Source organism: Entelurus aequoreus, linkage group LG10, assembly GCF_033978785.1.
Source record: "Entelurus aequoreus isolate RoL-2023_Sb linkage group LG10, RoL_Eaeq_v1.1, whole genome shotgun sequence".
In the NCBI taxonomy this organism is placed as follows: domain Eukaryota; kingdom Metazoa; phylum Chordata; class Actinopteri; order Syngnathiformes; family Syngnathidae; genus Entelurus; species Entelurus aequoreus.
The window spans coordinates 3,065,309-3,091,066 of record NC_084740.1 but is presented as its reverse complement, the minus strand read 5'-3'; the positions used below and the strand labels follow the sequence as shown (position 1 = coordinate 3,091,066).

At 41.3% G+C, this 25,758-nt stretch overlaps 1 protein-coding gene across 4 annotated transcripts in view; it reads left to right on the top strand.

The window, feature by feature from the left end:
* The window catches only part of kiaa0753 (KIAA0753 ortholog), a 51,034-nt gene extending 33,845 nt beyond the window's left edge, over positions 1–17,189 (top strand). Inside the window, exons 18-21 of one of the 4 annotated variants that reach the window (XR_009827405.1) lie at positions 4,965–5,183; positions 15,354–15,533; positions 16,910–16,968; positions 17,049–17,189. Coding sequence is in view for 3 of the 4 variants with exons in the window: in XM_062059837.1 (XP_061915821.1) it covers positions 4,965–5,183; positions 15,354–15,504 (370 nt within the window). In the remaining variant the exon portion in view is untranslated. Of the gene's footprint in view, positions 1–4,964; positions 5,184–15,353; positions 15,920–16,909; positions 16,969–17,048 lie in introns of those variants that run through there. The other 3 variants (XM_062059837.1, XM_062059838.1, XM_062059836.1) reach the window with 3 other exon arrangements.
* Positions 17,190–25,758: the final 8,569 nt, after the last annotated feature.

Genomic DNA, 25,758 nt, shown 5'->3' with positions numbered 1-25,758 from the left:
CATTGATTACAATGCATGAAAGTGTTTTGCCAGGGCTAAAAGATTGCTGCCTGGGGCAAAAGTGAGAAAGGTCTTTACCTCCGCATTGATTTATTTCCTGCTCTTGTTCTAGTTTTCCATTGTCTTCATGCAGGCTGCAGCCTTGTTTTGACACAGCGTGCATGCTACTATCTGCTGACGGGAGCAAAGCCTCATGCTGTCCACTCTACAGCCATCTTTAGATAAGGTTACTGTTGAAATATATGGCTCAACAATCTAGAATCAGTACAAAACAGGGCAAGATTAGTATGAAAGTGTGGTTTTGTTGGCTTTTTAATGTGGGTGGACAATTTACGATGACGGTGATGATAAGCCAAAGAGGAAAATATCTAATTGCTCAAATCAGACATTGTCAAAAATTAGTTTTGTTACTTACATAACTTATTTTGATATTTTTATTTGTATAATTAACCATGATACATGTGTTATGATGGTTGCTTGACCCCCCCGTAAATCATTCTGTTTCTATCATTTATATAATTTTTTTTTAACAAATCAAAGACGGGATTTGGTGTGAGAACCACGAGTCCATTGTAGTTAGTGCTAGCTAAGGATTGTCTTGAATAGTCTCTTATTTGTGGTATCATTTACCTTAGCCTCTACCAGGGGGGTCCAAAGTCTCGCACAGGGGCCATTTGTGGCCCTCAGTTTCTTTTTGTCATTGGTCCACTGCATTTTCTAAAAATACAACTAAGGACAGCCCAATCAAAAGATGTGGGAGGATTATGGCATCTGAAAAGACAAGACAAATGTTATTTTGGATCTATTATGTGGGTTATAACACAAAGCTGAGATGTACTGTCAATGTTTCTTTTATATACCTTTAAATGCTGAGAATAACTAAATGTCCTACACAGTGGATTGATTTTTAGAAATAAAACCCGAAGAATACTAAATTCTCTCTAGTAGGAAACACTTAGACAGTCCTGCTGTAGAGTGTTTAAATGTTTTATAATAGACATTTGCTGGTACTATTCTGTGCATTCATTCTCAGCACATAGCCATCCCTTTGCCTTCTCTCTTCCTCTACCCGGATTCCAGCCTCACCACGAGTCTAAGCACAGTTCTTGTGTTTACTCACGTGCCCTTCTGTTGGCTTTAAAGTAATCGAGACAAAACTTGCTTGATTAGGTCATTTTCATAGCAACCCATATTTTTTTGGGTGGTATAATAAAATGAGTTGTCACTGTTTGAATATTCCTAGAACCAGAATTGGTGGCAGAATGAATAAGTTGTCATTGTCTGAATATTATTAGTGCCAGAAGTTAGTTTTGAGCAGTGCACACACAAATGCTGTTAAAGAAAGCTGCTGCAACACTAAATATAGCTCAGATAGCACAAGAACCAGGCTGTTCTGTCCAAGTAAGGAGGATTATAATAAACTCTGCAGTGGCCAGATGAGCCTTTCCAAATGTGTCATCCTGCTTCTTATACAAAATGACCCCAATAAAACACAACTCACAAATCTTTTATTTTTCTTGTTTTCCTATTCAGGGTGAATTGACTTAGTGCAGGGGTCGGCAACCCGCGGCTCCGGAGCCGCATGCGGCTCTTTGACCACTCTGATGCGGCTTGCCGACCCCCCCGATTTTCCCAGGTGACTTATGGATCTCAGTGCCTCTCCTAGATAACTCCCAGGGCAAATATAATCCGATTTTCACTCTAATTACTATACTAAGGGCGTGCCCTAATTGCACTGCAGTAATTGTCTTCTATAGCATTTACAAACAGTGTGCCAGCCCGGCCACATGTTGTATGTAGCTTTTACTTGCACACGTAGGAGACAGCAAAGCATACTTACTCATCAGCCACACAGCTTACACTGACGGTTGCCGTATAAAACAACTTTAACACTGTTACGTTACAAATATGCGCCACACTGTGAACCCACACCAAAAAAGAATGAAAAACACATTTCTGGAGAACATCCCACCGTAACACAACATAAACACAACACAACCAATACCCAGAATCCCGTGCAGCCCTAACTCTTCCGGTCTAGATTATATACCCCCGCTACCACCAAACCCCCCCACACATCAAACCGCCCCCCTCCGTGCGTCGGTTGAGCAGAAGAGTTAGTGCTGCATGGGATTCTGGGTATTTGTTGTGTTGTGTTTATGTTGTGTTACAGTGCAGATGTTCTCCAGAAATGTGTTTGTCATTCTTTTTTGGTGTGGGTTCAAAGTGTGGCGCATATTTGTAACGTAACAATGTTAAAGTTATTTTATACGGCTACCGTCAGTGTAAGCTGTGTGGCTGCTGAACTAGTACGCCTTGCTGTCACTTACGTGAGCAAGCTGAAGCTGCATTCTGCATGTGGTCGAGCAGGTACACTGTTTGGGCAGGCTGTAGAGGGCGCCAAAAACAGTGCTATCACGCCCTGACATTCGGGAGTCTCCCGGAAATGAGAGGATTGGCAAGTATGACGCTATCAATCGCCATTCATTCAAAACTCGCGGGCCGCACTAACATCAAATTTCCATATTAAAGTGTGTGCCGGTGCGTGTGTCTGAGATTCCTAGTTAACATAACACAAAGCAATTTAAGCTTTGTATGTGGTGTTTTTCATTTTAAATTTAAAAATTTTTTTTGTGGCTCCCATTATTTTCTTTAATTTGTGAAACTTGCCAAAATGGCTCTTTGAGTGGTAAAGGTTGCCGACCCCTGACTTAGTGCATTAAATATTTGAACAATAGTCTTCCCCAACAATTCTTGGTCAACCAAGGAAAATGCAATTTCCACAAAGGCCTATTTCTCCAACAAATTATACACAGTAGTGCAGTACATTTTCGCAAAAAGTCTTGATGTCATCATGCTCCATCAAAATCAGATTTTAGGACTTTGGGTGTACCTCAAAAATAATGTGTGCCAGAACAGCCATCCAACAATTGGTGAAGTGAAACCAGCAATCGCATCAAAAATCAGCGAAATCCACCAAAGATATGTCTTTAAAAAAACGGACAATTTTGCGTGACAGGGAATAAGCGGTAGAAAATGGATGGATCTGCAAGTTTGCCTTACAAGGCCGTAGAGCCCATTTGGAGCATATTTTGGAAAAAACTTGACTTTTATGCAAAGCGACCAAGTTAGCTGAAACTTTGGGAAATGATCGTACACAGACTGAAGTTTAAGGTCTTTGTAGACTGTAATGCAACTTTTATGTGTTCTGCTTTTTTATATATTTATATATGTGTATGTATACAGTGGTGATCAAAAGTGTACATACACTTGTAAAGAACATCATGTCATGGCTGTCTTGACTTTACAATCATTTCTTATTTTGTTGTGATGTAGTGATTGGAGCACATACTTGTTGCTCACAAAAAACATGAAGTTTGCTTCTTTTATGAATTTATTATGTGTCTACTGAAAATGTGAGGGTGAAAAGTATACATACAGCAATGTTAATATTTGCTTCCTTGGCAAGTTGACCTGCAATAAGGCACTTTTGGTAGCCACCCACAAGCTTCTGCTTGACCACTTGACCACTAAATTGCTGCAGTTCAGCTAAATGTGTTGCTTTTCTGACATGGACTTGTTTCTTCAGCATTGTCCACACCTTTAAGTCAGGACTTTGGGAAGGCCATTCTAAAACCTTCATTCTAGCCTGATTTAGCCATTCCTTTACCACTTTTGAGGTGCGTTTGGGGTCATTGTCCTGTTGGAACACCCAACAAGACCCAACCTCCGGGCTGATGATTTTAGCTTGTCCTGAACAATTTGGAGCTAATCCTCCTTTTTCATTGTCCCATTTAAAGCAGCAGTTCCATTGGCAGCAAAACAGGCCCAGAGCATAATACTACCACCACCATGCTTGACTGTAGGCATGGTGTTCATGGGACTAAAGGCCTGACCTTTTCTCCTCCAAACATATTGCTGGGTATTGTGGCCAAATAGCTCCATTGTTGTTTCATCTGACATCACATGGACAAAGATGAGACCTTCTGGAGGAAAGTTCTGTGGTCAGATGAAACAAAAATGGAGCTGTTTGGCCACAATACCCAGCAATATGTTTGGAGGAGAAAAGGTGAGGCCTTTAGTCCCAGGAACACCATACCTACAGTCAAACATGGTGGTGGTAGTATTATGCTCTGGGCCTGTTTTGCTGCCAATGGAACTGCTGCTTTAAATGGGACAATGAAAAAGGAGGATTAGCTCCAAATTGTTCAGGACAAGCTAAAATCATCAGCCCGGAGGTTGGGTCTTGTTGGGTGTTCCAACAGGACAATGACCCCAAACACACCTCAAAAGTGGTAAAGGAATGGCTAAATCAGGCTAGAATGAAGGTTTTAGAATGGCCTTCCCAAAGTCCTGACTTAAAGGTGTGGACAATGCTGAAGAAACAAGTCCATGTCAGAAAAGCAACACATTTAGCTGAACTGCAGCAATTTAGTGGTCAAGTGGTCAAGCAGAAGCTTGTGGATGGCTACCAAAAGTGCCTTATTGCAGGTCAACTTGCCAAGGAAGCAAATATTAACATTGCTGTATGTATACTTTTCACCCTCACATTTTCAGTAGACACATAATAAATTCATAAAAGAAGCAAACTTCATGAATGTTTTTGTGACCAACAAGTATGTGCTCCAATCACTACATCACAACAAAATAAGAGTTGGAAACTCCAGACAGCCATGACATGATGTTCTTTACACGTGTATGTACACTTTTGACCACCACTGTATATATATATATATATATGTGTGTGTGTGTGTGTGTGTGCGCTTGTATATATATATATATTTATTTACATATATGTGTGTATGTGTGGGCAGGACAGATTTGTTTTTAACTTGAGACGTCTTACTAGCGGGGGGATTTGACCCGTGGGCTGTAGTTCAGGGACCTTGATCTAGCTCATACAGTCTAAAAAAAATCAAGGTGATGAAAAAATGTCCCATCTTCTCCTTTGTACTGTCACTCAGCATCCTCTCTGAGAGCAGCCTGACAGAGGAGGACCAGCAGCCAGGAAACAGAGTCGTGATATTCCCGGGTCCCAAGGAGCAGAGCGCCAGGACGCTCATCAGCGTGCCAGGTAGCATGCTGAGAAGCATCAGACGCTATCGGGACCATTACGATACCTACCTGTGTGATGTGGCACATGACCCGGGTGGAGGATTCAACTCCTGGTCCATTGCAGACAGGTACCAAACTAAACATCATTTCTCGTCTAACATACCTTGTCTTGTCTTCATGCAGTATTTGTGCAGCACATCATCACTATACATTTTACATTTCAACATCATTCAGCTTTACAGATGCCATCTCTGTGTTGTGGTAATATCATCCATGGTTAACAAAACAATACAAAAGTGCTGTCAGCCATAGTAAATGTAATTACAGCCAGCTAAAGGCACTACAGGTTATAAAAGAAAGAGTCCTACTTTGAGCTAAGGTGTTTATTTATTCATGTGGCCAACACACGCTGCAATGAATTGGGACATGGTGTCAATTTGAGTGGAGGCCATTATTTAAGGAAATATGGTATGTTACCTCTTAATTACATCACAGTTGGATACGCTTAAGGGGCTGTTTGCAACATTTACACAGATGCCTAGAGCAGTGGTTCTCAACCTTTCTTCAGTGATGTACCCCCTGTGAACACTTTTTTAATTCAAGTACCCCCTAATCAGAAGAAAGCATTTTTGGTTGAAAAAAAATAAATAACGAAGTAAAATACAGTTTCTGATGTATTAAATTGTATAACTGTGCAAAATATTGCTCATTTGTAGTGGTATTTCTTGAACTATTTGGAAAAAAGATATAAAAATAACTAAAAACTTGTTGAAAAATAAACAAGTGATTCAATTATAAATAAATATTTCTACACATAGAAGTAATCATCAACTTAAAGTGTCCTCTTTGGGGATTGTAATAGAGATCCATCTGGATTCATCAACTTCATTCTAAACATTTATTCACAAAAAAAGAAATCTTTAACATCAATATTTATGGAACATGTCCACAAAAAATCTAGCTGTCAACATTGAATATTGCATTGTTGCATTTCTTTTTCACAATTTCACACATTTTAGTGAGGGTCACACCATCATTTTAGTGAGGGTCACACCATCGTGGCATGGGGGAAACTCTGGCTTTATGCTAATGAATGGATTAGCCTACTTGATTTGATGTTCAGTTTATGAACTTACATTCATATTTTGTTGAAGTATTATTCAATAAATATATTTATAAAGGATTTTTGAATTGTTGCTATTTTTACAATATTTTTAAAAAATCTCACGTACCCCTTGGCATACCTTCAAGTACCCCCAAGGGTATGCGTACTCCCATTTGAGAACCACTGGCCTAGAGGGTGACAACTTTCCAAAGTATTTTACACAGTATATATATTGGGAACGGTGGCAGAGTGGCCGTGCCAGCAACCTGAGTGCTCCCAGTTCGATCCCCACCTTCTACCAACCGAGTCACGTTCGTTGTGTCCTTGAGCAAGACACTTCACCCTTGCTCCTGATGGGTGGTGGTTAGGGCTTGCCATCAGTGTGTGTGAATGTGGAAATAGTGTCAAAGCGCTTTCAGTACCTTGAAAGTAGAAAAGTGCTACACAAGTATAACCCATAATGGTAACATAAGCTGGCCGGTGGTGTTCTTGTTATATATTTTGCTTTGTAAAATGTTGGTGTGAAGAAGTTGCAAACAGTGTATTTAAGTAATACTTAACAGTGTTTCCCATAAACTGCCAAGATACCTGTGGCGGTGGGGGCGTGGCTATGGGCGTGGTCACCATGACATCATCGGGTAATTTGCATATTTTACTACAATGATATGATTTTCTCTAAAAAGGCTAAAAAAAATTATACTTACTAATTAATAATAACAGTTCTGTTTTAAACATCCATCCATCCATCCATCCATCCATATTACAATATAATTACAACACTTTATGTACATATTTATATACAGATTTGAACAATAAGTTATTCACTGAAATATATTTATTAATTGTGGTTCTTACAAAAAATATATCTTATAAAATATAAAAGCTAAAATGTCTCTTAAAGCTGTGCCCCTTTAATTAGTGCATACTAAATAATTTAACTTTAGCCTACTACTACAAGCTGTCATAACGGGATTCTTGGGTTTTGCTTCTCCGGAAGGCAAAGGAAAATTGGCCCGTGCGAGGCGTGAATTTAAATACATGTTTATTTAACAATAAAAAAGGAATAAACAAAAGGCGCTCACAGTGGAGGTAGAAAACTTGGCTATACAAAACAAAAGACTTGCACGAGGGCGGAAATACAAAACTTGGGTAGAAACACAAAACTTGCACAAAGGCAGAAACTATGAACAATAAAACAAAAACACTAACTGTGGCATAAATGAGCAAAACTTACTTGGCAAAGAACTGTGACATGACATGAAGTGGAGGGATCAAAAAGTGCGAGGACGCCAGGACGAACAACAGAAACAGACAGATTTAAATAGTGACGTGATCAGTGAAAACAGGTGCGTGACAAGACAGGTGAACAGGTGAAAACTAATGGGTGACCATGGAAACCAAACCAAACAAGGAAGTGCAACCAGGAACTAAAAAGAGCCCAAAACCCAAGCAAAACAAAAACATGATTAACACAGATATGACACAAGCATATTATTTACCAGCAACATAAAGTGAAACAGAGGCAGAGGTGTCCTGCCACAGTCAGTAACAAATAAACAGAAAACAGTAGTGGTGGTAGATAGACACAGAGCTTCATCAAACATCTGATCCACTGAACAAAGAGCTCCAAAAATCTTGATCCTACACTTCTCTTTTGTAAAGTAAATGTGAACAGCCGATACGGGCATCTACATCAACTATATGATTTGCCTGAGAAGCTGGACAGGACAAAAAAATAAATAAATAAATTAAAATTTGTGGCGGCCTTAATTCTTTCGTGGCGGGCCGCCACAAATAAATGAATGTGTGGGAAACACTGCTTAAATAACAGGTATTACTCATTTTCAAGGTAACACATTTCTGTATTTGAAGGAAAACATGTACTTTATAATGTAAGCTCCAAACCCGGGGTGTCAAACGTATGGCCCGCGGGCCGGATCAGGCCCCCAAACAGGTTTTATTGAGTTTGCCAAGTATGAAAATGAGCCAAAAATTTTTAATGAAAGAAACTGCTGTTCTAAATGTGTCCACTGGATGTCGCAATAGCAATTCTTTATATCTTTGTAGATGATGCTACATATGTAAAAAAATAAACCACATGATGTTAGTGCACCGGTCTAGAAAAATTATCAAACTACATAAATAACATCCTGTAATTTGTTTTTGATATAATTTTTTTATCTTGATAGATTGATGACTGATGAACATTATCACATCAGTTATTCAGAAAGTGTAAATAACGACAAAAAAAAGATAGAATACTAATAATCGCATCATGTATTGTATTTTTCGGAGTATAAGTCGCTCCAGAGTATAAGTCGCACCGGCCGAAAATGCATAATAAAGAAGGAAAAAAACATATGTAAGTCGCATTTTTTGTGGAAATGTATTTGATAAAAGCCAACAGCAAGAATAGACATTTGAAAGGCAATTTAAAATGTCTAAAGAATAGTGAACAACAGGCTGAATAAGTGTACGTTATATGAGGCATAAATAACCAACTGGTATGTTAACCTCACATATTATGGTAAGAGTCATTCAAATAACTATAACATATAGAACATGCTATACAAACAATCTGTCACTCCTAATCGCTAAATCCCATGAAATCTTATACGTCTAGTCTCTTACGTCAATGATATTATTTGATATTTTACGCTAATGTGTTCATCATTTCACACATAAGTCGCTCCTGAGTATAAGTCGCACCCCCGGCCAAACTATGAAAAAAACTGCCACTTATAGTCGAGAAATAGTTGAGAAAAATGATCAAACTACATAAATGACATCCTGTAATTTGATTTTGATGTTATTTCTTTATCTTGATAGATTGAAAATGAACAGCAATGAGATGACTGATGAACATTATCACATCATTTATTCAGAAAGTGTAAATAATGACAAAAAAAGATAGAATACTAATAATCGCAACATGTACGTGTAAAAAAAACAACAACATTATGATTTATACATTTTCAGAATGTGCTTGTTCTATTTTTAAACAAAGAAAACGATCTGAAGTTGTCTTTATTTTGAAGTTATTGTGCCGTGATATTACCAGTCCCGCCCACTTGGGAGTAGATTTTTCTCCATGTGGCCTCCGTATGACTTTAAAGCATAACCAAGCATGCATCACTATAGCTCTTGTCTCAAAGTAGGTGTACTGTCACCATCTTTCACATCACACCCTGACTTAAAAATAGCTCAAATAGCAGCACTTACCAGTGAGCTGCCTCTATTTTTTTAAATTGTATTTATTTACTAGCAAGCTGGTCTCGCTTTGCCCGACATTTTTAATTCTAAGAGAGACAAAACTCAAATAGAATTTGAAAATCCAATAAAATATTTTAAAGACTTGGTCTTCACTTGTTTAAATAAAGTCATTATTTTTTTTACTTTGCTTCGTATAACTTTCAGAAAGACAATTTTAGAGAAAGAATCCAACCTTAAAAATGATTTTAGGATTTTTAAACACATATAACTATTTACCTTTTAATTTCCTTCCTCTTCTTTCCTGACAATTTAAATCAATGTTCAAGTAAATTTTTTTTTTTTATTGTAAAGAATAATAAATACATTTTTATTTAATTCTTCATTTTAGCTTCTGTTTTTTCGACGAAGAATATTTGTGAAGTATTTCTTCAAACTTATTATGATTAAAATTCCAAAAAATTATTCTGGCAAATCTAGAAAATCTGTAGAATCAAATTTAAATCTTATTTCAAAGTCTTCTGAATTTCTTTTAAAATTTTTGTTCTGGAAAATCTAGAAGAAATAATGATTTGTCTTTGTTAGAAATATAGCTTGGTCCAATTTGTTATATATTCTAACAAAGTGCAGATTGGATTTTAACCTATTTAAAACATGTCATCAAAATTCTAAAATTAATCTTAATCAGGAAAAATTACTAATGATGTTCCATAAATTATTTTTTAAATTTTTTCAAAAAGATTCGAATTAGCTAGTTTTTCTCTTCTTTTTCTCGGTTGAATTTTGAATTTTAGAGAGTCGAAATTGAAGATAAACTATGTTTCAAAATTTCATTTTTTTTCGTGTTTTCTCCTCTTTTAAACCGTTCAATTAAGTGTAAATATCATTAATGATTAATAATAACATAGAGTTAAAGGTAAATTGAGCAAATTGGCTATTTCTGGCAATTTATTTAAGTGTGTATCAAACTGGTAGCCCTTTGTATTAATCACTACCCAAGAAGAAGCTCTTGCTTTCAAAAAGGTTGGTGACCCCTGCTCTATACTGTACATAATATGATTTAATAAAAGGTGAAAAATACGGGAAAAGAGAAACCTTTTGGAAGGCATCATTTTCAAATTGTGAAGTGAAGTGAATTATATTTATATAGCGCTTTTCTCTAGTGACTCAAAGTGCTTTACATAGTGAAAGCCAATATCTAAGTTCCATTCTTAAGCCAGTGTGGGTGGCACTGGGAGCAGGTGGGTAAAGTGTCTTGCCCAAGGACACAACGGCAGTGACTAGGTTGGCAGAAGCGGGGATCGAACCTGGAACCCTCAAGTTGCTGGCACGGCCACTCTACCAACCGAGTTATACCCCCGTTCATAGTTTGATTCAGCTCACAATGAAAGAAATTCCCTGCAAATTGCCAATTCATCTTTTAAGGTAGAAAAATGTCTCTTCTCTCGGTACATACAACAATCATAGGCAGTTATAGTTACAACTACACTAAACTACATTGCTGGGTGTTTGTTGCTGGCGTGGCCTTCTAATATACAGAGAGAATGATGTCCATTTTCATAGTTAGCTCAGTGAGTCTCTGGCGTTCCTTCCTCGCTCCCACGGTCACATTTACATAGTCAACAGAATTGTTAAGTTGCTGCAATGCAGAAGACTCTCTCTCATCTCAGCGCCCACCAGGACTGCATCTTTTCTCCTACATATTTCCATTTCAAATGTCCTCGGAGATTGTCAAGTGAATCTTGTTGGCGGTGTTGTGTGTTGAAGGGTAAATAGAGCAATAAGTTGTGCTCATTAATCCTGCACTGATGACAAGAAGGTTGCAAGAGACACATCTGTTGCTTTCACATTTAATGAGGGTGAAGAAGTGTCAGTTGCTGCTATGCATCTGCCTGCTACTCTGCTCGTGCAGCTTAGTCGCTTACAATTACTGCCACTGTCCATTAATCTTCATTTATCAATGTTTACAATTTTCATTGGTCTGCAGCTGACATCCATTTCCACAGGTAATAAATGTGTTGCCTACAAGAAAACTGCACTTTATTTGTCAATGTTTCCCTTCATCCTCAATCCTTAAAGGCCTACTGAAAGCCACTACTAGCGACCACGCAGTCTGATAGTTTATATATCAATGATGACATCTTAACATTGCAACACATGCCAATACGGCCGGGTTAACTTATAAAGTGACATTTTACATTTCCCGCCACACTTCCGCTTGAAAAGGTCTATGTATGATGACGTATGCGCGTGACGTCAATCGTTGAAACGGAAGTATTGGGACACATTGTATCCAATACAAACAGCTCTGTTTTCATGGCATAATTCCACAGTATTCTGGACATCTGTGTTGGTGAATCTTTTGCAATTTGTTTAATGAACAATGAAGACTGCAAAGAAGAAAGCTGTAGGTGGGGAGCGGTGTATTAGCGGCTGGCTGCAGCAACACAACCAGGAGGACTTTGACTTGGATAGCAGACGCGCTATCCGACGCTAGCCGCCGACCACATCGATGATCGGGTGAAGTCCTTCGTCGCGCCGTCGATCGCTGGAACGCAGGTGAGCACGGGTGTTGATGAGCAGATGAGGGCTGGCTGGCGTAGGTGGATAGCTAAAGTTTTTAGAATAGCTCTGTGAGGTCCCGTTGCTAAGTTAGCTTCAATGGCGTCGTTAGCAACAGCATTGTTAAGCTTCGCCAGGCTGGAAAGCATTAACCGTGTAGTTACATGTCCATGGTTTAATAGTATTGTTGATCTGCTGTCTATCCTTCCAGTCAGGGGCTTATTTCTTTTGTTTCTATCTGCATTTAAGCACGGTGCTATCACATTAGCTCCGTAGCTAAAGTGCTTCGCCGATGTATTGTCGTGGAGATAAAAGTCACTGTGAATGTCCGTTTCGCGTTCTGGACTCTCATTTTCAAGAGGATATAGTATCCCAGGTGCTTTCAAATACAAATCCGTGATCAACAATAGAAAAAGGAGAAAGTGTGGAATCCAATGAGCCAGCTTGTACCTAAGTTACGGTCAGAGCGAAAAAAGATACGTCCTGCACTGCACTCTAGTCCTTCACTCTCACTTTCCTCATCCACACATCTTTCGTGCTTGCTCAAATTAATGGGGTAATCGTCGCTTTCTCGGTCCGAATCTCTCTCGCTGCTGGTGTAAACAATGGGGAAATGGGAGGAGCCTTTCAACCTGTGACGTCACGCTACTTCCGCTACAAGCAAGGCTTTTTTATTAGCGACCAAAAGTTGCGAACTTTATCGTCGATGTTCTCTACTAAATCCTTTCAGCAAAAATATGGCAATATCGCAAAATGATCAAGTATGACACATAGAATGGATCTGCTATCCACGTTTAAATAAGAAAATGTCATTTCAGTAGGCCTTTAAATGAGACAAGAACACACCTGGCTTCACCTTTTCTGTGCGTTCTAAATCGTAAAGAACAGCTAGTGTGGGGCAGCAAACAATGCAGTTGATGGGGAGTCATCAGTTTAAACTAATACATCCTCTAAAAAACATGCTGTAAGTGTGTATGTAATGCTGTAACAGGCAAATTGATGCTAACATGTAATACTTACACTATGGTGGTCAATTTCAGTATTTCCTAACTTTTCCTGCTAGTATTCATTTCCCAAAGTGCATCACATGAACACTACTTTGGTCACCAGCAGCAGCATAGAGCATGTTCTGTGTTGGCAACCACTAATCCAGGCAGAAAACTCTGACTTACAATATCCATTCTCACTGCGATGCCGACTGATGGGATGGTTGTATCTTTCAGCACAATACTTGTGCCCTCCTTGAGCTTGCCAATTCAGCATAATCCTGAGTCCTCAGATAGAAAATGCTGAAAGCAGATCAGCAAGTGAGGACCCTTGGTAGCCATCTTTTATTCTGTGTTCCATTTGTTGAAAGGCAAGTTGAGAGCTTGTTGACCTGCTTGAGTACGTCCAAGACTTTACACACCGTATGGAAGTGAAAAGACTTTACAGAAATCATTTTCAACCCATATTCAGTTGAATATGCTACAAAGACAACATATTTGATGTTCAAACTCATAAACATTTTATTTTGTTGCAAATAATCATTAACTTTAGAATTTGATGGCAGCAACACGTGACAAAGAAGTTGTGAAAGGTGGCAATAAATACTGATAAAGTTGAGGAATGCTCATCAAACACTTATTTGGAACATCCCACAGCTGAACAGGCAAATTGGGAACAGGTGGGTGCCATGATTGGGTATAAAAGTAGATTCCATGAAATGCTCAGTCATTCACAAACAAGGATGGGGCGAGGGTCACCACTTTGTCAACAAATGCCTGAGCAAATTGTTGAACAGTTTAAGAAAAACCTTTCTCAAGCAGCTATTGCAAGGAATTTAGGGATTTCACCATCTACTCTCCGTAATATCATCAAAGGGTTCAGAGAATGTGGAGAAATCACTGCACGTAAGCAGCTACGCCCGTGACCTTCCATCCCTCAGGCTGTACTGCATCAACAGTGGGGACGGCGTGGCGCAGTTGGGAGAGTGGCCGTGCCAGCAACCTGAGGGTTCCTGGTTCAATCCCCACCTTCTACCAACCTCGTCACGTCCGTTGTGTCCTTGAGCAAGACACTTCACCCTTGCTCCTGATGGGTCGTGGTTAGGGCCTTGCATGGCAGCTCCCGCCATCAGTGTGTGAATGTGTGTGTGAATGGGTGAATGTGGAAATAGTGTCAAAGCGCTTTGAGTACCTTGAAGGTAGAAAAGCGCTATATAAGTATAACCCATTTACCATTTACCATTTAACAAGCCACATCAGTGTGTAAAGGATATCACCACATGGGCTCAGGAACACTTCAGAAACCCACTGTCAGTAACTACAGTTGGTCGCTACATCTGTAAGTGCAAGTTAAAACTCTTCTATGCAAGGTGAAAACCGTTTATCAACAACACCCAGAAACGCCGTCGGCTTCGCTGGGCCTGAGCTCATCTAAGATGGACTGATACAAAGTGGAAAAGTGTTCTGTGGTCTGACGAGTCCACATTTCAAATTGTTTTTGGAAACTGTGGACGTCGTGTCCTCCGGACCAATATGTGTTATTATTCCCTCAGGGGGAGGATTCGCCAGGGCAGTGGCTGGATGTTCCATTAGCATCGTTGGGGTCCCTGCAAGTGGGGTGGGTGGTCCTCGTGGCCTAGTGCTGGGCGCTCCTGCGGCAGTCAACTTGGGTGGGGCGGGCCCCGCCGTGTTCTTGTGGGGGGTTGGGGGCCCGATTGCTGGTGGGGTGGGGGTGGTTTTTCCGTCCGGCTGCAGGGAGTCTATGGGCCCTCCGGGGTGGGGCATCCCGCCTTTCTGCCTGCGTGGGGTGTGGTCTCTCACCTCCATGTATCTGCTTTCTTTTGTATTTCTAGTTATCATTACATGTATGTATTGTTGCATTTGTGTTGTTGATAATAGACATAATTATTGTTATTATTCATTATCAATAGTGATATTTCTATTTGTATTGATCCATTTGTAGTGTAATAATGTTTATTGTCATTTTTGTATTATTATTTATTTCACTAACTGCTTATTTGCTATTACTTTTACTATCATATTTGTACATATCCTATTTGCTGATGTTGCTCTATTGTTGTTGTTGTTGTTGTTGTCTCTCTGTCTAATCCCCCTCTTGTCCCCACAATTTCCCCCTCTGTCTTCCTTTTTTTCCTCTTTCCATCCCCTCCTGCTCCTGCACCAAATGATAATAAAACTCCATGTAATAAAGTCAAATACAAATAAGGCAACAAGAGAAGTATCCTACACTTGTCAAGTCAACGTGCAGAGCAGATATAGATCATCTACATCTACTATATGATTTGTCTGAGTAGCTGGACATATTTGTTGGCTACATTTATGCCTTTGTAGCGTCGTTCCAATAGTAAAGCTAGAAGATTATGAGGTGTAAAGAACAATAAGAAGTGTGATGTGTCTTCCTTGTTGCCGTCCAGCCTGGCAGAGGAGTTGCTGTGGGATGTTGTGGCTGACGTGGCAGCAGAGTTTCAGGACATGATGGAGGAATGTGCGGAGGCCGTCTTCACCTCAGAGTTCCTGCAGATGCTTCAGTCTCCTCCCGCCTCTTCTGCTGTGGCCATCCAATGACAGGAGACCGCATCTTCAAGGACTGTCAGGTGTTTTTATTCTCTTGGAATTAGACTTTGTACAAAGGACTTGGAGTTGATGTACTGTGATCGCCTCTTCTAACTGTTTTCTTCTTCTTGTTGCGCAAATAAAGCTGCAGCAGAGAAGTTTGCTTCACTGAAATGCACCAAGAGCTATTTCTCGCTTTGGTCCATCTCCTGTGTGAGAGAAAATTAGTTTAGATAAGCTTTGAGAAAACCATTACGACATTAGGGGGGGATTATAGGATTACCAAACTCCCCTCAGCACGTATTTCTGATCTCCTGCATGGATTACTCACACTTTCTATTTCCAGCTTGAAATATTAGGACTACTGTGTATGACTGCAATATGAGGTTGAAGGGCCTGATGTCTGAAATGGGTGTGGTCTGCCTGCACCGTGGATTCACCTGGGGTTTTTTTCCACTTACTTTTGCTTATGAAAATACTAGGGGTGTAACACGTGTCTTTGTATTGAACTGTTTCGGTACGGGGGTTCCGGTTCGGTTCGGAGGTGTACCGAACGAGTTTCCACACGGACATATTAAGTAGCGTAACTCACGTTATGTAAACAATGCACACCGAGGCACAACACACGGCATGCTAGCAGCTAACGGGCTAGGATAGACTGACCATACGTCCTCTTTTCACCGAAGAGGAGCTGTCAGGGCGGAGTTTCTTAAATGCCTCAAATGTCTGGCATTTTGAGTTAGGGTTGCGTGTATTTTCAATGTACGTTCAGGGTTAAGAAGGGGTTAAAAACAAAACAAACAGCAGCATTGGTGAGGGAGGGGCAGAGACAGAGAGAGTTATGATAAACGTGCATGTGTCGCCAGGCTCTGCTTTTTATCCATAGATTTATCACATTTAATGTTTTATTATCTATAGCAGGGGTGTCAAAAGTGTGCCCCGGAGGCCATTTGCGGCCCACGGCTAATGTTTTAAAGGCCCACGGCACATTCTAAAAATACTATTCAAATAAACAAAAACATAACAAAAGTAAAATAAAAAAGCTTTTATGGTTAAATGTCATTTAGAAAAAGTTGCAATGTTGACTAATAAAACAAAGCTGTTTTTTTTTCTTTCAAACTGTCATTGCTCAAAACATAATATTGAATCAAAATCAATGTTATGATGAATTATTGACCTATCCAAGGTTCCCATTACTTCACATCAAATATTACACCTAGAAAAATATTTTTGGTGGAAGATTTTGCAAATTTGATAAATAAATAATATACTTTATATTTTGTTGTTTTCTTACTGTACTGAAAATGAACCAAAACGTGACCTCTAAACCGAGGTACGTACCGAACCGAAATGTTTGTGTACCGTTACACCCCTAGAAAATAATATAAAGTTTGTTTTTGTTTTGTGGCAAACAAAGAGGATGTGGTGTTGACGGTGACATGCAGACTTACACCAACTGAACACATTGAAGCTGACGTGAGGGACATACAGCTTCCATAGAAATGCAATTTGTTTTCTATCCATCCCTTCATTTTCTGCCGCTTGTCCCGTTTAAGGTGGCGGGGGGTGCTGGAGCCTATCCCAGCCGCACTCGCCCGGAAGGCAGAGTACACCCTGGACAAGTCAAAACCTCATCAACACAGATAGACAACATTCACACACTAGGGACCATTTAGTGTTGCCAATCAACCTATCCCCAGGTGCATGTCTTTGGAGGTGGGAGGGGCCTATCCCCAGGTGCATGTCTTTGGAGGTGGGAGGGGCCTATCCCCAGGTGCATGTCTTTGGAGGTGGGAGGAGCCTATCCCCAGGTGCACGTCTTTGGAGGTGGGAGGGGCCTATCCCCAGGTGCATGTCTTTGGAGGTGGGAGGGGCCTATCCCCAGGTGCATGTCTTTGGAGGTGGGAGGAGCCTATCCCCAGGTGCATGTCTTTGGAGGTGGGAGGAGCCTATCCCCAGGTGCATGTCTTTGGAGGTGGGAGGAGCCTATCCCCAGGTGCATATCTTCGGAGGTGGGAGGAGCCTATCCCCAGGTGCATGTCTTTGGAGGTGGGAGGAGCCTATCCCCAGGTGCATGTCTTTGGAGGTGGGAGGAGCCTATCCCCAGGTGCATATCTTCGGAGGTGGGAGGAGCCTATCCCCAGGTGCATATCTTCGGAGGTGGGAGGAGCCTATCCCCAGGTGCATGTCTTTGGAGGTGGGAGGAAGCCGGAGTACCCGGAGAGAACCCACACAGTCACGAGGTAAACATGCAAACTCCACACAGGCATCATGTATTACTATTATTGTGAGACACGAGCACTAAGCGATGTTTTCTATCGTTTATTTGAAGTATTTTGTCGCAAAACGTCCTCACTGTCTCGAGTCAGCAGAAATATGTTTTAAAAAGTAAGTCATTGTTGGCGAAATAAAGGAGAAGAATCAGTTACGTGGTTTCTCTGCTGATATGCACGCTTGCACATGTTTCTATATTTGCACGGGGGACAGTTGCATGTTTTTTTTTAGGTGAGAATTAAAGTTCCTGTGCGTGCTTGAAGTTGAACGTGGGGGCTTTCAAGGGTTTAGAAGTGCTTCAACGTGTAAAGTGCTTGGATTTTTAGTGAAGCACATGATCTACATTTGAGGACTATTTAAAGCCCTGTGTGTGTGTGTGTGTGTGTGTGTGTGTGTGTGTGTGTGTGTGTGTGTGTGTGTGTGTGTGTGTGTGTGTGTGTGTGTGTGTGTGTGTGTGTGCGTGTGTGTGTGTGTGTGTGTGCGTGCGTGCGTGCGTGTGTGTGTGTGGCACTGGGGGCAGAGCAAGGGTGAGGTGTCTTGCCCAAGGGCAGCTGGAATCAAACCTGAAACCCTCAGGTTGCTGTACCCACTGAGACACTGGCCCCAGTAAACCATGAAGAAGCATGTGCTGGTTAGATAAAGCAATAATTGTCATTATTCTAGAACATGTTGAACCAACACCCACACATTCCTGACCATGGAGAGTAAAGTGGAGGCACGTTAGTTACCCTACGAGCTAAAAGCCACATGCTACCAGATCATTTTCCAGTGCAGCTTTGAAGGCATCAAAGAGTGAAGTCTACACATGTTTTTTAAATTAGTCATCAATTATTCAACAGCCGATTGGACACATTCATAAATACAAGTGGAACACTTGCTTTGCACACTCCTGGCATTCTCTCCATGAGCTTCAAGCACACCTGTGAAGTGAAAACCATTTCAGGTGACTACCTCTTGAAGCTCATGGAGAGAATGCCAAGTGTGATCAGAGCAAAGGGTGGCTATTTTGAAGAAACTAGAATATAAAACATGTTTTCAGTTATTTCACCTTTTTGTTGTTAAGTACATAACTCCACATGTGTTCATTCATAGTTTTCATGTGACTATCTACAGTGTAAATAGTCATGCAAATAAAGAAAACACATTGAATGAGAAGAAGGTGTGTCCAAACTTTTGGCCTGTACCATCCAAATGATGAGAATCACTAATCACTTGTCCCGGTGTATCAAATCAAGCACTTAGGCATGGAGACTGTTTCTACAAACATTTGTGAAAGAATGGGCCGCTCTCAGTGATTTCCAGCATCACAGGATGCCACCTGTGCAACAAATCCAGTCGTGAAATGTCCTGGCTCCTAAATATTCCTAAGTCAACTTCATTATAAGAAAAGTGAAGAGTTAGGGAACAACAGCAAGTCAGCCACCAAGTGGTAGGCCAGGTAAAGTGACAGAGAGGTCAGCATAGTGCAAAGTGGTAGGCCAGGTAAACTGACAGAGAGGTCAGCATAGTGCAAAGTGGTAGGCCAGGTAAACTGACAGAGAGGTCAGCATAGTGCAAAGTGGTAGGCCAGGTAAACTGACAGAGAGGTCAGCATAGTGCAAAGTGGTAGGCCAGGTAAAGTGCCAGAGAGGTCAGCATAGTGCAAAGACTTTCTGCACAGTCACTTGCTACACAGCTCCTAACTTCATGTCACCTTCCAATTAGCCCACGTACAGCACGCAGAGAGCTTCATGGAATGGCTTTCCATGGCCGAGCAGCTGCATCTAAGCCATACGTCACCAAGTCCAATGCAAAGCGTGGGATGCAGTGGTGTAAAGGACATCACCACTGGACTCTAGAGAAGTGGACACGCCTTCTCTGGACTGATGAATCACACTTTTACATCTGATGGACCAGTCTGGCTTTGGAGGTCGCCAGGAGAACACTACATTTCAGACTGCATTGTGCCAAATGGGAAATTTGGTGGAGGAGGAATTATGGTGTGGGGTTGTTTTTCAGGAGTTGGGCTTGGCCTCTTAGTTCCAGTGAAAGGAACTTTGAATGCTCCAGGATAGCAAAACATGTTGGACAATTCCATGGGATGTCACTTCAAGTTCATATGTGAGTCAAGGCAGGTGGCCAAATACTAGTATAGTGTCTATATGTATATATATATATATATATATATATATATATATATATATATATATATATATATATATATATATATATATATATATATATATATATATATATATATATATATATATATATATATATATATATATACTACCGTTCAAAAGTTTGGGGTCACCCAAACAATTTAGTGGAATAGCCTTCATTTCTAAGAACAAGAATAGACTGTCGAGTTTCAGATGAAAGTTCTCTTTTTCTGGCCATTTTGAGCGTTTAATTGAGCCCACAAATGTGATGCTCCAGAAACTCAATCTGCTCAAAGGAAGGTCAGTTTTGTAGCTTCTGTAACGAGCTAAAGTGTTTTCAGATGTGTGAACATGATTGCACAAGGGTTTTCTAATCATCAATTAGCCTTCTGAGCCAATGAGCAAACACATTGTACCATTAGAACACTGGAGTGATAGTTGCTGGAAATGGGCCTCTATACACCTATGTAGATATTGCACCAAAACGCAGACATTTGCAGCTAGAATAGTCATTTACCACATTAGCAATGTATAGAGTGTATTTCTGTAAAGTTAAGACTAGTTTAAAGTTATCTTCATTGAAAAGTACAGTGCTTTTCCTTCAAAAATAAGGACATTTCCATGTGACCCCAAACTTTTGAACGCTAGTGTATATATTAAAAACATGTTTTTATATTTTTTTTGACATTTAATTTGGTGTTGGCAAACATGAAATCCCAGTTGAATGGTTTAACTGGACGTGCCTTCACACACACATCATAATAATGCTCACTTTTACTGACACTTTTAAGAGATATTAATGACATCATTATTGTAGTTGTGATGGTCAGTGGCGTTGAGAGATTATTTAGTTTAAGCATGGGGGACAAGCGGTAGCAAATTGGTGCTGTATAGGTGAGAAAATGAAGGCCAGTTCCAAGGGCCCAAAACTTGGATTCTGGTAACAACAGTGAGGGGCCAATGTGACTTTTTTCATGGGGCCAAGAATTGCTAATTACTACAAGAAAGGCTCAGCATATTTGGAACAGCCCAGTGTATGATGCAGTGTATGATGCAGTGTATGATACAGTGTATGATGCAGTGTATGATGCAGTGTATGATGCAGTGTATGATGCAGTGTATGATGCAGTGTATGATACAGTGTATGATGCAGTGTATGATGCAGTGTATGATGCAGCGTATGATGCAGTGTATGATGCAGTGTATGATGCAGTGTACGATGCAGTGTATGATACAGTGTATGATGCAGTGTATGATGCAGTGTATGATGCAGTGTATGATGCAGTGTATGATACAGTGTATGATGCAGTGTATGATGCAGTGTATGATACAGTGTATGATACAGTGTATGATACAGTGTATGATGCAGTGTATGATGCAGTGCATGATGCAGTGTATGATACAGTGTATGATACAGTGTATGATACAGTGTATGATGCAGTGTATGATGCAGTGTATGATACAGTGTATGATGCAGTGTATGATGCAGTGTATGATGCAGTGTATGATGCAGTGTATGATGCAGTGTATGATGCAGTGTATGATACAGTGTATGATACAGTGTATGATGCAGTGTATGATACAGTGTATGATACAGTGTATGATGCAGTGTATGATGCAGTGTATGATGCAGTGTATGATACAGTGTATGATAGTGCATGATGCAGTGTATGATGCAGTGTACGATCCAGTGTACGATGCAGCGTATGATGCAGCGTATGATGCAGTGTATGATGCAGTGTATGATGTAGTGTATGATGCAGTGTATGATACAGTGTATGATAGTGTATGATGCAGTGTAAGATGCAGTGTATGATGCAGTGTACGATCCAGTGTACGATGCAGCGTATGATGCAGTGTATGATGCAGTGTATGATGCAGTGTATGATACAGTGTATGATGCAGTGTATGATGCAGTGTACGATCCAGTGTACGATGCAGCGTATGATGCAGTGTATGATGCAGTGTATGATCCGGTGTATGATGCAGTGTATGATGCAGTGTATGATGCAGTGTGTGATGCAGTGTATGATGCAGTGTATGATGCAGTGTATGATGCAGTGTATGATGCAGTGTGTGATGCATCATCTTGTATTAGTTTGTCCTAACGGTCTCATGTCTGCTATTTATTGTCTTCCAGCATTGAAAATGATGAAGCATACCAAGTGCAGCTGTGATGAAGCATACCAAGTGCAGCTGTGATGAAGCATATGAAGTGCAGCTGTGATGAAGCATATGAAGTGCAGCTGTGATGAAGCATATGAAGTGCAGCTGTGATGAAGCATATCAAGTGCAGCTGTGATGAAGCATACCAAGTGCAGCTGTGATGAAGCATATCAAGTGCAGCTGTGATGAAGCATATGAAGTGCAGCTGTGATGAAGCATATCAAGTGCAGCTGTGATGAAGCATATGAAGTGCAGCTGTGATGAAGCATACCAAGTGCAGCTGTGATGAAGCATATGAAGTGCAGCTGTGATGAAGCATATCAAGTGCAGCTGTGATGAAGCATATGAAGTGCAGCTGTGATGAAGCATATCAAGTGCAGCTGTGATGAAGCATATGAAGTGCAGCTGTGATGAAGCATACCAAGTGCAGCTGTGATGAAGCATATCAAGTGCAGCTGTGATGAAGCATATCAAGTGCAGCTGTGATGAAGCATACCAAGTGCAGCTGTGATGAAGCATATCAAGTGCAGCTGTGATGAAGCATATGAAGTGCAGCTGTGATGAAGCATATCAAGTGCAGCTGTGATGAAGCATATGAAGTGCAGCTGTGATGAAGCATACCAAGTGCAGCTGTGATGAAGCATATCAAGTGCAGCTGTGATGAAGCATACCAAGTGCAGCTGTGATGAAGCATATCAAGTGCAGCTGTGATGAAGCATATCAAGTGCAGCTGTCTGTGAATCCTTCACTGTTGCTGTGTGCTTGTAAATGCTTGAATAAATGATGTGCTAATGAATAGTTGATGGGCGTGCAGGAGGAGAGAGAGTGAGTGTATTAGAGCACAATGTGAAGCTAATTGAATTGAATGAGCTTCTTTCTCGGGGCTCCTCGTGCACTCAGTGAGGATGTTGGCTGAAATCTGTCAAGGTGGCTTCTAGCTCCTCTTTCATGGAGGTCTGCACTTTGAAGTATTCTGTGGCCATGCTCTTCTAGAACACTCCAGTATTCACTGCTGAGACAGTAGACGTGCACACGGTGAGGAGGAGCTTCTTTTACAGCCCGTCTGAGTGAGATGTGACAGGTCCAGATAAGATTGTCTTTGCCGTAAAGCTTCCTGTCAGATCACTGCTGGATTATTAGTCATACACTCCATTTTCTTTGATCCCTGGTAAGCAAAGGAGGGAAATAACATGTCATTGTTGGAGACTTTACTCCTTTGTGGACCTGATTCACTGCCAAGGTGTTCACGCTACACCTGCCTGCAAACCACTGATTTATTCCTGCATGTGTCTAAGTGGTACATGCTGGGGATCAAACCCGGAACCCTCAGGCTGCTGGCACGGCCACTCTACCGACCGCACCACGCCGTCCCCGTCGCCGTTCAATTTGCACAATCCCAAACAAACATGGCATTATGCGATGTCACACCACACAGGTAGCATCAACACACCATAATAACCATAATAAGTCATTTTCCTTAACAGGAATAATACACTTCTTCACCACACGTGGCAGTAATGACTACACACTTGTAATACACTTCTTCACCACACGTGGCAGTAATGACTACACACTTGTAATACACTTCTTCACCACATGTGGCAGTAATGACTACACACTTGTAATACACTTCTTCACCACACGTGGCAGTAATGACTACACACTTGTAATACATTTCTTCACCACACGTGGCAGTAATGACTACACACTTGTAATACACTTCTTCACCACATGTGGCAGTAATGACTACACACTTGTAATACACTTCTTCACCACACGTGGCAGTAATGACTACACACTTGTAATACATTTCTTCACCACACGTGGCAGTAATGACTACACACTTGTAATACACTTCTTCACCACACGTGGCAGTAATGACTACACACTTGTAATACACTTCTTCACCACACGTGGCAGTAATGACTACACACTTGTAATACACTTCTTCACCACACGTGGCAGTAATGACTACACACTTGTAATACACTTCTTCACCACACGTGGCAGTAATGACTACACACTTGTAATACACTTCTTCACCACACGTGGCAGTAATGACTACACACTTGTAATACATTTCTTCACCACACGTGGCAGTAATGACTACACACTTGTAATACACTTCTTCACCACACGTGGCAGTAATGACTACACACTTGTAATACACTTCTTCACCACACGTGGCAGTAATGACTACACACTTGTAATACACTTCTTCACCACACGTGGCAGTAATGACTACCTCAAGCAAACAAAAGAAGTCTGCAGTTAAGTGCAAAAAATATGACTAAAGTGGTGCGGCTGTATTCTCATTTACACTTAAACTGGAATAGGATTAACCGGCCATTTTCTACCACTTGTCCCTTTTGGGGTCGCAGGTGTGGCTGGAGCCTATCCCAGCTGCACTCGGGCGGAAGGCGAGGCACACCCTGGACAAGTCACCACCTCATCACAGGGCCAACACAGACAGACAACATTCATACACTAGGGACCATTTAGTGTTGCCAATCAACCTATCCCCAGGTGCATGTCTTTGGAGGTGGGAGGGGCCTATCCCCAGGTGCATGTCTTTGGAAGTGGGAGGGGCCTATCCCCAGGTGCATGTCTTTGGAAGTGGGAGGGGCCTATCCCCAGGTGCATGTCTTTGGAAGTGGGAGGGGCCTATCCCCAGGTGCATGTCTTTGGAGGTGGGAGGTGCCTATCCCCAGGTGCATGTCTTTGGAGGTGGGAGGGGCCTATCCCCAGGTGCATGTCTTTGGAGGTGGGCGGGGCCTATCCCCAGGTGCATGTATTTGGAGGTGGGAGGGGCCTATCCCCAGGCGCATGTCTTTGGAGGTGGGAGGGGCCTATCCCCAGGTGCATGTCTTTGGAGGTGGGAGGGGCCTATCCCCAGGTGCATGTCTTTGGAGGTGGGAGGGGCCTATCCCCAGGTGCATGTCTTTGGAAGTGGGAGGGGCCTATCCCCAGGTGCATGTCTTTGGAAGTGGGAGGGGCCTATCCCCAGGTGCATGTCTTTGGAAGTGGGAGGGGCCTATCCCCAGGTGCATGTCTTTGGAGGTGGGCGGGGCCTATCCCCAGGTGCATGTATTTGGAGGTGGGAGGGGCCTATCCCCAGGTGCATGTCTTTGGAGGTGGGAGTAAGCCAGACTCACGGGGAGAACATGCAAAACTTCACATAGAAAGACCCTGAGCCTGGGGATCGAACCCAGAACCTTTTTATTGTGAGGCACACGCACAAACCCCTGCTCCACCGTCTTGTCACTATTAGATACAAAAATAATAATGTATCCTCGGAGTCCTACCTTCTCTTGATGGTGGTTCCTCAAACCAAGTATAGGCCGACTTTTCATGGAAGTTTAGCAACTAATCCAACTAGTGTAACTAGTCCATGTTGACATAAGTTACAAATATTGTGGAGAAAAGAACACGTAAGTACTTCTTTGGTATAGACCTGAAAGGAAAAGGAACAAGAACATGTGACATCAAGAATGTTTGTACATCCAACATGTGAACAACATTTATACATCAGAAGAGAGGAAGATGATCAGAGGTCATCTTCAATGTATGAGGTAGACCTCCTTCATGTCTAACTTCTTTTTTCAATTGAAACTAGGAAACATAAATAGTTTCTTATGAGCTGCCTTGGAATATAAACTGAACACAAATATCAACACTTTTGTTT